The following is a 15,771-nucleotide window of genomic DNA, read 5'->3' as shown; positions in this document are numbered from 1 at the left end:
AACAAATGAACTAACAAATGAAAAACAAACAAAACCTCATAGACATGGACAACAGTATGGTGATTATCAGAAAAAAAGGGTTGGGAAGATAGTAAAGGGTATAGGCGGTCAAATATATGGTGACGGAAGAAGATATAGTAACATCTTACAACCACCACTCAGAGTGGAGAACTGGTTCTGATAAGGCATACTAGAAGCTAGGAATCCACTGAAGTTGCAATAATTCAGGTGAAATGTAAATGTGCAAGGACTTTGGTTGATTTTTGTGGAGGTGGAGAGAAGTATTTAGTGTGAAGATAGATTTAGGATGTAGAATAATACTTGCTGATGGATTGGATGGTAGATTAAAGAGAATAGAGTGAAAACTGAAATTTAGGCTTTGGTTTGAGTCTTTGAAAAGAAAATGGTGATAACATTTAATAAAGTGAAATGAGAAAGGAGTAGGCAGCAAGGATCAAAAGTTCTAAATTGTAATATAATAAACATATGTTACCTAATAGATATCTAAGTGACAATATTTATTAAAGAGAACCATCTAAGAAGAGAGGTGAAATCAGAGAACTGGGTAGATAGGAGACACAAGTCAGTTGTTGTGTAGCATTTGGTAATTAAATCATGGTATTTATCAATATCACACAGACAGAAGTTACAAACCAGAGGTCCTGAGCCCCCACTAAGATTACTTTTGGTGTGACCCCATATATGCCACATTCCTATTGTAAACACCCCTCCAAGGACTTTGATCTGGTATGCCTTTACAAGAGGCATGCTCTCTCCGGTTACCAGTTTCAATTGTACATTTAACCATAATCTTTATATTACCTCTTAATCTTGGAGTCATTTGGGTGTCTGAATGCTCTGGGGATGTTAAGGGCTCCAAGTCCCTAGAGGTACCAGAGATAGGCCTTTAGCAACCCTAATTATTTGATGAAGGATATCACCATTACTTCCCCTTATCTTCCTAAGGGGAAAAGAACCTATTGTTTAAAAAATGAAAACACAAAGCAAAATTGATTGCACACTGGGTCATTTAATAGCAAAGGGGACAAAGGTGTCTGAATGAGATAATATTGGGGCTTTCCACCTTTTTGCTCCAGTGATGGAAGAGGGCTCTGCTATGTGGCACTGACAGACAATGTTATATTTTAGTTTAGTATTATACTTTAGTTGGAACAGTGCTTGAGCCATGGTATTGCATGTCTTTCACAGCGTGGTGTATATTATAGCCCATCAGATTCTAAAAGCTTACTTGTTGATCTCTGTGGTTTATATTTTTGGTTTTCTCCTTCTAAACCATCCAACCTCCCTGATTGTTGCCTCATGTTTACTTGGGTAACCCCTCCTCTATTTCTTCCATTTAACCATGTGCATCTTCAAACACCATAGTTATGGAATTGGCTTTGGACTTAATTCTAGGCCAAAGGAAAAAAATTTTCTTTGTCCCCTGAACATTGTCAGTTGTCATGTTTGCAGACAAACTGTGGAACCAGAGCAGCCAGTTCAACTGGTTTATGTAATTAGAAGACTACGAAGGAAAGGACATTCTACCTGTATCCCTGAAATTTCCAGGCATCTTTTATGCTTAAATCAAATGCCATTAACAGAGTTCATTCATGCATCATTGGGTGATGTTGAAAAGACAACCAGTTACCTGTATATGGTCTTCAAATATTAAAGAGGAAAATTTTTGTACAGCACAATGATTATCAATAGTCAAAAAAGAATCCAGAGCAATACAAGTATCATATAATTTCACTCATATATAGAATCTAATAAATAAAATGAACTAACAAGCAAAATAGAGAAAACTTGTAGAGAATAGGCTGACAGCTTTGGGGGTGGGGGAGTACTGGGGTGGGTGAGCAAAAAATAAAAAAGGAGAGAAAAAAACTCATGACAAAAATAAAATAAGGGTATTTCTATGTTTAAAAAAAATAAAAATAAAGCCTTTAAAGACCAACTTTTATGAGTGTTCATGACAGTGGGTGGTATTAAATGAAGCTAATGAATACAGCCTTTGTTCTTAAGATGTGCCTTCAGTAATAGCTGTCTGTTAATAATACCTTAATACTTAGATTACCCTGAAAGATGGACCAGGAAGGTGTTACCATCTTTGCTTTCTACCTAAAGCTGTGAACCTCAGGATTGATTAAAAGGTCACAGAACCGTGTCCCCAATTTAGATCTCATGATCTTGTCTTTGCACTATTTGCCCTTTAAGCTTTGTCCTCAGAGTATAGTCAAATCCTGAAAGATAACACAAAGTCCAGCCCCCCCATATGTATTTGCATCCTTATTTCTCTCCCCTCCTAATCACTTACATTCTGTAATATAATCTGTGTCAACTAATAATGTTTTCATAATAGTTTCATTGCCTTGTTCCTCCAAGTTTTGCATATGATTTTTCTGTTTCTATAATATTTTCTTCCCCTCTTTTTATCAATCTAACTTCTATTAGGATTCTGACTTGGATTTCCAAATGCTTCAAAAAAAAAAACACACCTTGTCTTTGCCTCACCTAGCACTTATCACTTTGTTGGAAATGTACGAATTTCTATCCTAGGCTGTGTTCCTTAAAAACAAGCAGTATCTGCCCTAGCCAGTTTGGCTCAGTGGATAGAGTGTCAGCCCACAAACTGAAGGGTTCTGGGTTTGATTACAGTCAAGGGCATGTACCTCGGTTGCAGGCTAGATCCCCCGCCCATGTGGGAGGCAACCAATCAATGTGTCTGTCTCTCTCACATCCATGCTTCGTCTCTCCCCCTTCCTCCCACTTTTTCTAAATATCAATTGAAAAATATCCTCAGGTGAGGATTAACAAAAAAAACAATTAAAGAAACAAGCAGTATCACTCTATTCATATTTAAATCTTTTTTCATTAAATCTTGATGGACTGAAACAATGTAAGAGCAAGCTCAGGTCTGTCTCCATCATGCAATGCTATGCTCACATATCAACCAAAGTTATTATTTCTTGAGTCTGTCCTTTCACTTGATTTTATTTCCTTGAAGGATATACAAAAATAAAAATTTTGCAATAGCTGTCCCCTGATCAAGAAAACCTGCCTTGCATATTCTCTTTGCTCTAATTCTTTCATTCTTTTGAAAATACTATTTAAGTAACAGGCCTATCTATTAAATTCAGTAAGTACTTTGATGCTATTTACTAGTACTTCCATTATAACCAAAGTGGAGCACGTTTTTCTTAGGGTAAAATTCTGGAAACCAGAGTTGTGAGAAGTAGTGTTTTTCAATCCAGCAGCAGTGATTCATCTTGGAAATTAAGGTTTCTGAAGAGAAAGAGCCTCACTAAAGTGCTAGAGCCCATAGTCCCCCTACAATGCCTCATCCATTAAAATCAGCAGCAACTTGTGTCTTCTGTGCTGACCCAGGCTCCGAAACAGAGGGACAAAATTAATTTGGACACCGACTTCCCTCAACTCTATTGTAGAAAGACACTCATAAGGCAAAACCTACTTGGACTTGCAGGAGCCACTCATCTTCATGGGGATTCGCATATCTGTTGTTCCAAGCCCCTAGGTCCCTTTGGCAGCTCTCCAAGTGTTGTGTAGGTATTTTAAAATAAAATGTGTAGTTCTGCTTAGGTCAAGGAAGACTTGATCTAAACTCAAAAGTAAGACTGCATCTCTTGGTAAGACAACTTAACTTGTAGGCTTCTTTGTTCTTACATTCAAAGAATCTTACATTCAAAGAATCTTAATTGAAAACCTGCTATGTACCTGATGCAGGGCTAGGCCCTGGAATTACCAAAATTAAAAGATAGATGTTTAACAGTCCTTTGCTAGCTAGTGGAGAGACTTACATGGAAACAAATAATCATAACTCAAAAGATTGTTATTAAGCAGTTACAAAAAAGATTATGTGAGAATATCTTTGAGACTATAGCGCTCTGCCTAGCGGAGACTGAGAACTTTCAATTAGAAAACTCTGTATGAAATTTCAAGTATGATATGGGTTTGTTAAAAGGACCATTGCATGGAAGGGTAGATGAGGCAAAAGAAACAGTGAGCCCAGAGCAGTGGTCTGCAAACTGCGGCTCGTGAGCCACATGCGGCTCTTTAGCTCCTTAAGTGTGGCTCTTCCACAAAATACCGACTTCATGGGCCATGAAGTTTCAATCGCACTGTACGTGCGTGCCTGCACTTGGTATTTTGTGGAAGAGCCACACTCAAGGGGCCAAAGAGCCGCATGTGGCTCATGAGCCGGGGTTTGCCGACCACTGGCCCAGAGTATAGAAAGGCTATATCCAATCATGATAAAACTGCTACTCAATTCAATTACATGTACAATCTATGCAGCTACTTAAAGTACCTCCCGTTTTGTAGCACAGTCCTGGGATGAGTAACTTCATTTTTTAAAAATTAATCAGTCCTTTAGACAGCATTTAAACTCAGTCTTCTTCCCCTACCTTTCTGGTACAGGTCCATCAAGAAATCTGCAGATGTTACTACAATATTAGAAGATACTTTCCAGCTCCCTGGTGACTCCAAAACATGTTTTTATCATCATTATAGTTAATAATAATTGCAAATAAAATTCTCAGCTTTTATGTCACAAAAATTGATTCTCACTATACAACTCTATGAAAATGTCATACCCCTTAAAAATTGCTGCTAGAACAAATTATAATACAAAGCACTTACATAGCATTTTTGTTTTGGGAGATAATTTAGTTTATCACCCTTCTGGTAGTGGGGGGGGAAATAAAGCCTTAACAGGGTTGCCTTCCCCAAAGCCACATAATTCATTGTAGTACAGGGAGAGTGAGAATTTAAGCTAAGGATGACCCTCCAAAAGAAAGCTCATCTAATCTGCCCTAATCCACTTGCGGGTAGTAGGGTAAGCTGTGTACATTTGATCATTTTTCTCAATGGCAACCCTAAAAAACAAAAACATGAGTTCTATGAAGAATTTCCAAGGGATAAATCTGTTCAGAAGATAAACTTCCTTTGCTTCACAGGTTATTAACCAGTAAATCTAGTTCTGCTAATGTAGCATCAAGAAAGGTCTATCCATGGGAGGGCAGGTTTGAAAATAATGATAAATTTTGTTCAAGTTCTGGTATACTGCCACCAATTCTATCCTATCAACCTGGAAAATGTTAAGGGACTAAAAGTATTTATAAGGACAGAAAGAAAGGCTACGGTGATATTCTTGCCTCTCGTTTTTTTCTAAGTTTCAAGTAAAGCTGGCAAGAAGGGAGACACTTTTCCAATACACATTCTGCTTAGTGTGACCATGAATCTCCCTAGTTACCAAAGGTGCTGATTCCCAGGTGGCCTCAGACCAAAGTCAGAGGCTAAAATCATTGAAAGCCAAGCAAAAAGTCAATGTACATTGCTGAGAAATTTGCTGTGAACTTAAACGATAGAGCAGGGCTTCCAATCTGGTTACATATTAAATAAGGTCTTAAAAATTCATAGTTCATCTTGGAGCTGACAGACCTTAACAGTCATTTAATACTCAACAAATATATATTTGATGTCTACTGTGTGAAGGGTTTTGTGTCAAGTAAGCCCTGTCAGAGATAAAAGATATGGAATTGATAAAATCTCAGCTCTCATAGAATTCATGTTATTTAATAACTTTAAGCATTATTCTGAAGTTGTTTCAACTCCATCCATGATACTCAAACACAATTCTTTCAGGTGAACCAGAGCACAAGTGTGCCTGATTTTGCAGTCCTTTAGGTCAGTGATTCAGAAACTTTAACATGCATGAGTCACCCTGAGGACTTGTTAAAACATAGATTGTTGGGGCCGTACCCACAATACCATAATAAATAAAAATGTGGTACCCATGATTTAGGCCAGGAGTGTGGAGTTAACAATCAGTAAGATGCCAATCCAAGTCGTTTTCACCATTAAAACTTATCATAATATTACACTACAAGATACCAATTTGCTAAAGAGAAAAATTATTTTCTAACCATCATACCCTAACTGATTAAGTTTGGGTAGGGCCCAAGAATGTGCATTTCTAACAAGCTCACAAGGGATGCTAATACTGGCCCAGGGACCCACACTTTGAGAAACACTACCTTAGCTTATTTACCCCACACTTCATTTGTAGAGCCATGTATTTTCAGTGACAATTAGTAATTTGTCATCACAAATTTACCAAGAATGATCTTACTACCTCACCAGAACATGAGTTTCTAGAAAATCAACTCCTTATTTTTCCAAGAAGCAAGTAAAGTAATATTAAATATTTTCTGAAACCTTTTAAATTTGCCACAAAACACATCATATGACAACAATTGTTCACAGTAAAAGTTTCCATTCAAGAAATATAAATACCAAATAAAAAAAGAAACTTTCTATTTTACTAAGAAAAAAGCTAATAAAATACAAAACTGGTCAATTTTATAACATTGCGCCGCTTTACTAAAAAAAAAAAAATCTCTAGTACATCCTTTAAGAAACTGAATTTATAGCTATTTGAAATAAAATTATCCTATAATCTTAAACATTAAAAGGTTGGCAACAAATGCAAATTGTACATGACTATAAATTGGTGATCAGCTGAACTTCTAACTTGTGGTCCTATTCCTTTGCATCATAGGCTGTGATTTTTGCCTTCAGCATATGAAGGGAGCATTGTCAGAATTATTGAGAAGATATAGACCATTTCTAAGAGAAAATAATTATCACAAACACAATATCCTTTATTCTACATTTTTGTTAAGTCTTCTCTTTTGCCTTCTTCAAATATCACCACTTGAAAGGATGGCCCACTCTTCTAATGCTGAGGAGAAATTGGTACTTTTCCAGCTGGAACTGTAGGGTTCTCAGAATACTGAAAGCAACGCTTTCTTTAGTGTGTCTGAGTCTGTGTTGAGATTATAATTTAATAAATTTTTCCCCCTTATGAGTAAAACCCATAAGGTTAGGACCAAGAAAACTCTAATGCAAGGCACAATAGAGAAGCATAATATAATCTTTGCTCTTAGATTTTCATGTGATAGTGAAACTGGGAGGAATCTTACATTTATGTATTGTGATGCCATAAAAAGGCGGTACATTTTGTTACATGTGCTTTGTGGATGTAATTTGGGTGTTTGACGATGACATGCTCTTTAAGACTAAATGCAGCATCAGCTCAAGTACCATAAGAATTACAGATGTGGTAGCCATCATTGAGCCCAGGGGTGAACAATTCACAATCAGTAAGAGTCCAGTTGTTGCAGTTCCAAGCCATTCCCGCCATTAAAACTCATCACAATGTTGCACTGCCAAATAGCAATTTGTAAACACTCAAATGATTTTCCACCTACCATTCCCACAAGCGTTCTTGTGATAAGAATCTTGTTCTTTTTCACTCCTTTATTTTATCTATTGTGCTGTGGGTTAGAAGTAGTAAGGGGGAAATATTTTTATTAGCATAATAACACCTCATAGTACAATATTAATTGCAGTCTAAATTATAAGAAGTGTTTGCCTACTCATCAGTGTTTTATCCTGAAGGCAATGAAAGTTCTAAGCACTCCTTCAGACATGTTTTGTAGAAACCTGCAGTTCCTCCAACAGGAGTATGTGGGGGGCCAATTAGAACTTTAGAACCTGGGACCCTTTTCTACATAAAATTAGGAACTTAGGTGTGAAGTTATGGATAGAATAAACCAGGCAGATGTTGAAAAGGGGAAAGGGAAGAAGAGATTGATATGAAAGAATCACTGGATGGAGAAAGTAAAAAAAAATATTGAGGACTATATTTTGGTATTTCTATGATAAAATAAAATGTATATGATCCATGATATAGGAATCACCAACCCTGGTAATTCACACACAATCTCTAACTTAAAAAAGGAAAAGATGGATGATTTCCTCTACTACCTTTAGACATACACGAATGCTAGACTTATATTAGAATATGAAAGAAACAAAAATCTCATTGTTTTGGGCATAATTCTAAATTTGCAATTCCACTGGGGAAAAAGAAACCAAGTCCTGAGATTTGACTAGAAAACTTAATTGTATTTCAGTGTAGCTAAAAGAAGACAAAATAGAGTTGAAAAAACAAGTTTGTTCCCTAAGGTGGGGGAAATTCTTCAGAAATCAAGTTTATAGTAAGCCAAGATTAGATCTGCACTTAGCATTCCCAAACAATCCTTAAAACTTTCCAGTAGAGACCTGAGATGAAAGATGTTTTTAGAGTGCTGCTATCTTGACAGTACGATTTACAGCGATTCCAGGAAAAAACATTATTTCTTTTCAAGCTCTGAAATGGGAATGGCTTTTATGAGTGCATGGCATTCAACATCTTGCCCAAAGTGATCTGAGAACATGCCCGGACCCTTTGTTTGACTTCCTCTGCTCTGTTGTCTCTTATCAGCTTTGACTACAGAAACATACCTGCTCAAGTCCAACAGGGAAAAGTGTGCCAGGGACTGGTTAAGCGGGAGAATGGGCAGAATGACACAAACAAATGTCATGCAACCTGAATAATGGTCCCACCTGATCCTTCCTTCTCCAACTCCACCACAAGCATGAGCACAAACAGCCTTAAGGGACAATAATTGCTGAATTCGACCCACTTCAGATATCATTGCATTTAAAACTTCAAGTAGGGAAATAAACACTCACACACCTCTGTTTTTTTTTTTTCTTCTCCTACACATTTTGGGCTTTAAAGCTTTTTTTTTAGCAATGTAATTCATTTTTGTTCCTTCCCAATACATTCTTTTTAGCAGTAAACTGTCAAGAGAAGGAGCAGTCAATGTTTACTACATGGAAATGGAGAACAATTCTCTAAATGTTTATTACACTGAACCATGGAGCAAAAGTCCCCAGAGGTTTTAGAATTTCTAAAATGGAGCAATTTATGGTTATTAGGTAGTTGAATGTTTTCAGAGCTCAAATTGGGTCACATCATTATCTGAAGGCCAACCAGATGCCATAGAGAAACTTTATTTAACATTTTCAGGTAGTAACTTTAAGAGTGAAGAAAAATAACTCTGAAAAATCACACTTGAAACAAAAGAAGATAGAATCCAAAAGTTCAGAGCCTTTTGAGCCCTAACATCTAATATATGTCCAACAAACTTCTCATTTTAGAGTTTTCCTTTAAGTTGTTACTGCATTTTTCCATAGGCTTATGCATTACTTAAATATAGATAGTCATTTTTAGTATAAATTCCAAAAGCCATAAATGTTTCATAATTGGACACATAATTTGAAGAAAGCTTTTCCACTTATCCCTTTTTACTGTTGCAAATTGGAAAATATTCAAGTAATTACTCCCTTAATAGTTCTATGTTTGCAACTGTATATACTTTATGAACATCGCAAGCATCTTTGGTTCCCCAGAGCAATATCAAGGCAGGGGGTGTGCGTGGGAGGGCGAGGGGACACAAAAGGACTTACTTGTACAATTAACCAAATCACCCAGAGCCTTGATTCAAGATTACTTCATTAAGCCATTAATATAACACATTGCTAAGTGGTGGGTTGTCCAATTTTTATGATGCCTTTCATTTCAAGTCAATGGCTGCAGTTAGAATATAAAAAAACACATAGAGCATCTGCAAGATCAGCAAGATGATGCAAAACCCTTACACTAAAAACATTTTTTCTGCCTCCACAGTTTGTCCGAGTGTGGTCAATGCCAGAGTAGCAAAAAGGGAAGTGATTTTAAGTCCCAGAAAGTAGCATTCATTTGTCCTTACCCAATAATAAAAGGGCAAATAAAACAATTTCTATGACATCAAGCACTTAAACAGGAAGCCACTGGTCATTTTATGGTTTTCTAAACAGACTCACAGGTAGATAGCTAGTTCAGAATTCAATCCCACTTTAGCCTACAGCACACATTTCCCAGTGGAGTTTATAGATCACAATGTAGAGTGTCATATGTGCATCGTTTTGTCATTGTTTAGTGATGGTATGCTTATGTAACTGATATACATGGGACTCTGATATTCATAAACATTAAAATCCTAAAGCTTGGTATTTTATTTCCTAACTTGGACACTGCAGAAAATCCAATGCTAATATGTTTCTGCTTTTGTCATTATAAATGGTGTAAATTATCTGAATTTGGATTCTTCATGACTTCAGTTAACTCTGTGTGTTTATTTATGACTGGGTGTAATTATGCATCATGTAACACATCTTGGAGACCTCATTGCTTTCAAAAATAATTACAGATACATGGAGGGAAATATTCAATTTATGGTCTATTTGTCACTGAAAGACTGACAAAAAGTTCATTAGAAAGAAACTTATTGCTGAAAATTATAACTTTTGTAATGATAGTCTATGAATTATTCCCCAAAACCAAAAGGTAATGTAATTATAAAAAGTAAGTCTTCTCAAATTTTGAATCTTCTCAAATTTTGAATCTCATTAAAATGTATGCAATTGTAATTGAATTAAAGATTGTAGTAACTAAAGTTGATCAATCAGATTATGAGGTATTTTCCATAAAAGACCTCAGAGGACCTCATCACCCCCCCTCCCACAAATGCAAAGTATACACACAGATAATAATTTACTAATAATTTGCTACAGATAAATGACAAAACAGAGTAAATCCTTCATTGGAAAGCTGATTATTTATGACTCCTTGAAAGTAAGAATCTCCCAAATGAAAACAAAGAGAATGATATAAACATTACTTAAAACTAAAACAGAACAGTAGAATTCTGAGCTTGGTCCTTTTCCTTTAATAATTAAAGAAAGCCTCACATTTGAAACAAGCACCTGAAATAAAGAGTGTCTTCAATCACCTCACTGGTTTTGAGTTATATGGTGGCATACATAAGAACATCTGTTTTATACCCCCATATACATCTTTTATACTTCCTCACTATAGTCACTTTAGTGTAACCACCAATTAAACACTCACAATGAAGGATACACGTTGCTTTCAGAATAATAAGAAGTCCCCAATCCAGATAACAATGAAATACTATGTCATATCCAATGTAATATTATCTGTTTCCACCAGTTAGCAAATCCTTCACCAGTTTTGTCAAGAAGACCAGAAACTCTTCTAGAAGTTCACTAAACTTTCTTCCTCAAATACACCACTAACAGATTCTCAGTCAAAACAAGCACAAGTCGTTAAAGGAAAAGAATTGTGGAGAGGAAGCAACTCCCCCTGGTCGACACACACATGCAAACAGAACCAAACGCTTTACTCCCATCTAACCTTTAAGTCAAACTCAAACCAGTGGGCATCTCCGCTGCCTGTGCCCTCCTATACAGATGTCCGCGTGTTAAGGTGAATGAAGACACATGTGCAAAAGCAGAGGGAAGAGAGAAAGCCTGGGTCCTACCTTGATTGTTTTCGAGGAGGACTGGCACTTGATGTTATGGGACACGCTGGCAGTTTGGTTCATGTTTCAGGACCCTGGACAGTGCACGATGCCAGGCGGAGGGAGTTCCAGGATGAACTGGGGATCAAGTCTCCTCTGTTGGACTTCAGTAGGGGCTGCTGCCTTTGCTGTTGTGGCTGCTGTGCTTCTGCGGCTGCTGCTCCTGCTGCTTCCTCACTCCCTCACTCCGAGGTTGAAACGCTGTCAGATTGGAGGGCTCTGTAACTCACTTAGTCCTAAATAAAGCATTCGCTTGGTTCATTCTCAAAGCCCTGGGTGATAGGAAATAGAAAGCTAAAGACTGTTTCAAACCACTTGTACTGCACCTTTTCAGTACTGAGATGTGACAGCTTCACAGTGCAGCCAATGATCTTGGCTCTCACTCTCCTTTCAAAGGAGCGTATACCAGAAAACATACAGAGATCAATTCCAGCAGCACAGTTTAAAGGGACACTCTCTCAACTCCCCTGATTCTAACCAGTTTATAATTTTTCTTCAGTGCAAAAGAAATCTTCCTGTCTCCTGGAATTTTTCACTGTAATTCATTCTCATTCTGATGCTAAATTTTATTCCTTTTTGGGTAATTCTTGCAGTCAAAACACCAGCAAATGCTGGAAAAGGACCTGTTGCAGGTTTTTATATCTGTAGGGTAAAGGATTGACATTCTCTATGCATATTTAAGAAATTCAGCAGTCAAAGCCAGCCAAGAGACTGACTTTTCTATAAACTGGGAGAAAATTTATGATATATAAACAAGTTGTCAAACATAATTGTTATTGGATGGTACATCAAAGCAAGAAAATTGTTTCTTATTTCCTTTTCTTTTTATATTTAGCCATCTTTTTTCTTCAGGCTTTCTTCTTTCTTCCTTCCTTCCTTCCTTTCTTTCTCTCTCTCTTCCTTCCTTCCTTCCTTCCTTCCTTCCTTCCTTCCTTCCTTCCTTCCTTCCTTCCTTTTTCTTTCTTTCTTTCTTTCTTTCTTTCTTTCTTTCTTTCTTTCTTTCTTTCTTTCTTCCTTTCTTTCTTTCTTTCTTTCTTTCTTTCTTTCTTTCTTTCTTTCTTTCTTTTTCTTTCTTTCTTTCTTTCTTTCTTTCTTTCTTTCTTTCTTTCTTTCTTTCTTTCTTTCTTTCTTTCCTTTACATTTCCTGGCACAAACTAGTAGTTAGTTCATGCCAGTTCAACTTCTCAAATAGTTAACTCTTGTCCCAAATGTCAGTCAGTAACATAAATACTTATGAATAAAGTTTCTGCAGAGTCACTAGTCCCATTGTCACATCAGCACTGACTAAGATAAACTTACCCTAGTTGGAAATAAGAGATGAGATCAGTAGGTTTGACTTAATGGAGGCATTATTTTCCAATATGTATCATACAGTATTAGATGTAGTCTAGGCTGAGTGTGTATGTGTCATGTATTTTTGAAGACCAATACTTCTTACTCTTCAGAAATATATCCTATTGGTGAATTGCCAAGTTTATAAGATTGGACTGCATGAAGCTTTTAGGAAGTTTTATGAGTGAGGCAAGAACATTATAGATAAACTCGAGGGTGAAATGGAATAAACTAATAAGTTTGATAAAATACTTAAACTCATACATTATTTTAAGAATATTTCTTGTTCTGAAATAGAACAGGTTTAAACATTCTGCATGGTAGTCCAAATGCTTGAGAATGACTGGGTTTCAGAGAGTGATGGTTCAAACAGCACAGTGGCAGTAAGGATTAGACAGTAGCATGATCAGACAGTCTGAAGCCAGAAAGGTTAATAGCAGGAGTATTGGAGGAATCAAGAAAATAATGGGGTGGGGAGGAGATAGAGCCAATAAGAGACAAAAGTTGTGTTCAAGAATCTGGAGTAACAGTATCAAGGCATCTCATTGAGCACAATCAGAATACCAAGAAAAATTGTGATTTAAAGGTTTAAATTTTTAAAAAATAAAGGTTAAAAATTTAAATCACAAAAGTACCTAGAATTGTGGTTTACATTATATTTTTTTATTGGAGAGTGATGCTTTAAATAACCTACAGATTAAATAAGAATTTATATTTGAAATTTTAAAACATTATGTAGTCAAAAATAATGAAAATATATATCAAATGTGTGAGATGCAGCTAAAACTATATTTACATGGAACTTTATATATTTAAATGTACATATTAGAAATGCAGAAAGGCATAAACTTTATAATTAGTAAGCTAAATGTTAAGCACAAGGAGTTATAAAAGTAAGGGTAAAATACACTCAATTAAAGTATAAGGGAGGAAATAATAAGAAGAGAAGAATTAATGAAGTAAAAACAATACAAAGTATATAACCCTGTGAACAAACCCATGAACATTTCAACATATAGTTAGCAGTTTGATAATCTCTGAAGAAATAAATGTCCTTCACCATTGGTAAGGTTGGCTCAGCTCCTCTTTCTTAGCTAAGTACTTGGTGCTAGATATCTGAAGAACCTCCAAACACAATTATCTGGGATAGTCCAGGGAAAATGAGGATGGGAGACACAGGGGTATCAGAGGGGTGGAGGGCAAGATTTCAGCAGAGTTGCTGGTTCACATCAGAGAACCATACACTATGAAAAGGGCAATCAACTCTCTAAGGAATCTTAATTGGTCACAACAAGAGTCAACATTTACATGCCTACCACCAAGAAGGTGTGAATGGATAGATTGCAACCATTATAGTTACATGAGACCACATTTCTTTCCCACAATTCTTTAAAACTGTCTTCCATCCCCACGGATGGCAGTTTGCAAGAAAAAAAAAAGACAACAACAAAAATTGGCTTTACTATCTATAGGTAAGTGACCAGAATACACATAAAATCATTTCCCGATGTTAAATTTTATAAATAAAAAGAAGAAAACAAACATCAAGAGAAAAAGATGACTAGTATACATCATATATCTCTTTTCCATGTCTCATGTATCAAACTCTTTGTCCAAAGAAAAATCAATTGTTCAGAACAACATATATGACTCAAGTCTTATTTGGGGTATTGTTTTTTCTTACTGTTACATTATTTCATGAATAAAGAAAATAAAAACCATCATAATTTTAAAGCATTTCTATTTCAAATCTATAGATTTTTCTTAATTTTGTAAAATCTGCAGTTTTAATATGTTCAATTATAATTACAACCAAAAAATGGAAAAATAGCCCAATACTATGAAATTATAAATATTGTTTAATAAGGATAAATTTATGTATACTTATTCTAATTGGGTTATATTTCGTTCAATATGTTTACTGTGAAACAGCTGCAAAATTCCATCATGGTTTTGCACATGGTAGGATTTTTTTAAATGTTTAGATCTATGCAGGAAACACTATACAGTGAATCTTAGCAAACTAGAAATTATGGGCAATTTAATCCAAAGGACCAATTTTAGATTTAACCATCACTAGTGATAATCATATAAAAGTAGGTTATTTTCAGGTCCCACAATTTATGAAAAATGAGTAGTGAGTCCCTTCCACCCTCCTCACAAAATAAGATAAAAAGATGGCTATTACTTTTAGAAAATATAACTTATGATGATCCTTGAACAGCTATTGTTAAAACTGGGAAATGGAAAGCTAGAATTGGCTTAACAAAAGTATTCTTGTAGAAAAACCATTGTCACATTGTCAGACTCTACTACCAATTGCTGTTTGTTTCAGATCCTGCCTGCTCTTGTAATCCTGGTCACGGTGATGACCTACCAATTGCAAGCTTAGGCAAGCCCAGGGTCCCAGTCAACAAGAATATTTGAAATGGATCTAAGATGGTCCCTTGATATTTGGAGTCCACTAGAGAAAATCCAGGTTCCTGCATGACCATAGAAGAAACCATCTCCTCATCTCAGTACCCACTATGCATGCCCCTGTATTCTGCTTGACATGTCTACTGAGTCTGTTGTATTCCTTACTAGAACTGGAATGCAATTTCAAATTGTCGACTTCATTGACTTGAACTTAAGGTCCTCATTTAATCCTGCCTGCTGTCTTTTTTTCTATAGATGGTATCCACTTCGGATATCTGCTCACCTTCAGATTGTCGTTCCCTGAATTCACCCAGGTTGCTGTCACAGGCCTAATTCTGGTCTTTACTTTCTTTAAAAATTGAACTTTCCACCCTGGTCAGTGGGGTTCAATTGTTTGGAGCTTTATTCTGTACAACAAAGGGAGGCAGGCAGGTTCAATTTTCAGTCAAGGCACATACTCAGGTTGCATATTTGATCTCTGGTCAAGGCCCATGAAGGAGGCAGTTAGTTGATATTTTTTTCTTTCTCACATTGCTATTTCTTCTTCTTCTTCTTCTTCTTCTTCTTCTTCTTCTTCTTCTTCTTCTTCTTCTTCTCTCTCTCTCTCTCTCTCTCTCTCTCTCTCTCTCTCTCTCCTCTCTGGAATTGATTAAAAAATAATAATTGGTCTTTCTTAGAAACC

General features: G+C 36.1%; 1 protein-coding gene across 1 annotated transcript in view; it reads right to left on the bottom strand.

Annotated features, from left to right (window-relative positions):
- Positions 1 to 11,878, bottom strand: part of DPP10 (dipeptidyl peptidase like 10) — a 1,372,039-nt gene extending 1,360,161 nt beyond the window's left edge. Inside the window, exon 1 of the mRNA XM_081095341.1 lies at positions 11,301 to 11,878. Within this exon, the coding sequence (XP_080951467.1) occupies positions 11,301 to 11,363 (63 nt within the window). The 5' untranslated portion in view covers positions 11,364 to 11,878. The remainder of the gene's footprint in view (positions 1 to 11,300) is intronic.
- Positions 11,879 to 15,771: the final 3,893 nt, after the last annotated feature.

This window comes from Myotis nattereri (assembly GCF_964212035.1).
Source record: "Myotis nattereri genome assembly, chromosome: 7".
Taxonomy (NCBI): domain Eukaryota; kingdom Metazoa; phylum Chordata; class Mammalia; order Chiroptera; family Vespertilionidae; genus Myotis; species Myotis nattereri.
Note: the sequence above shows the minus strand (reverse complement) of the source record. Positions and strands in the feature narration are given on the sequence as shown.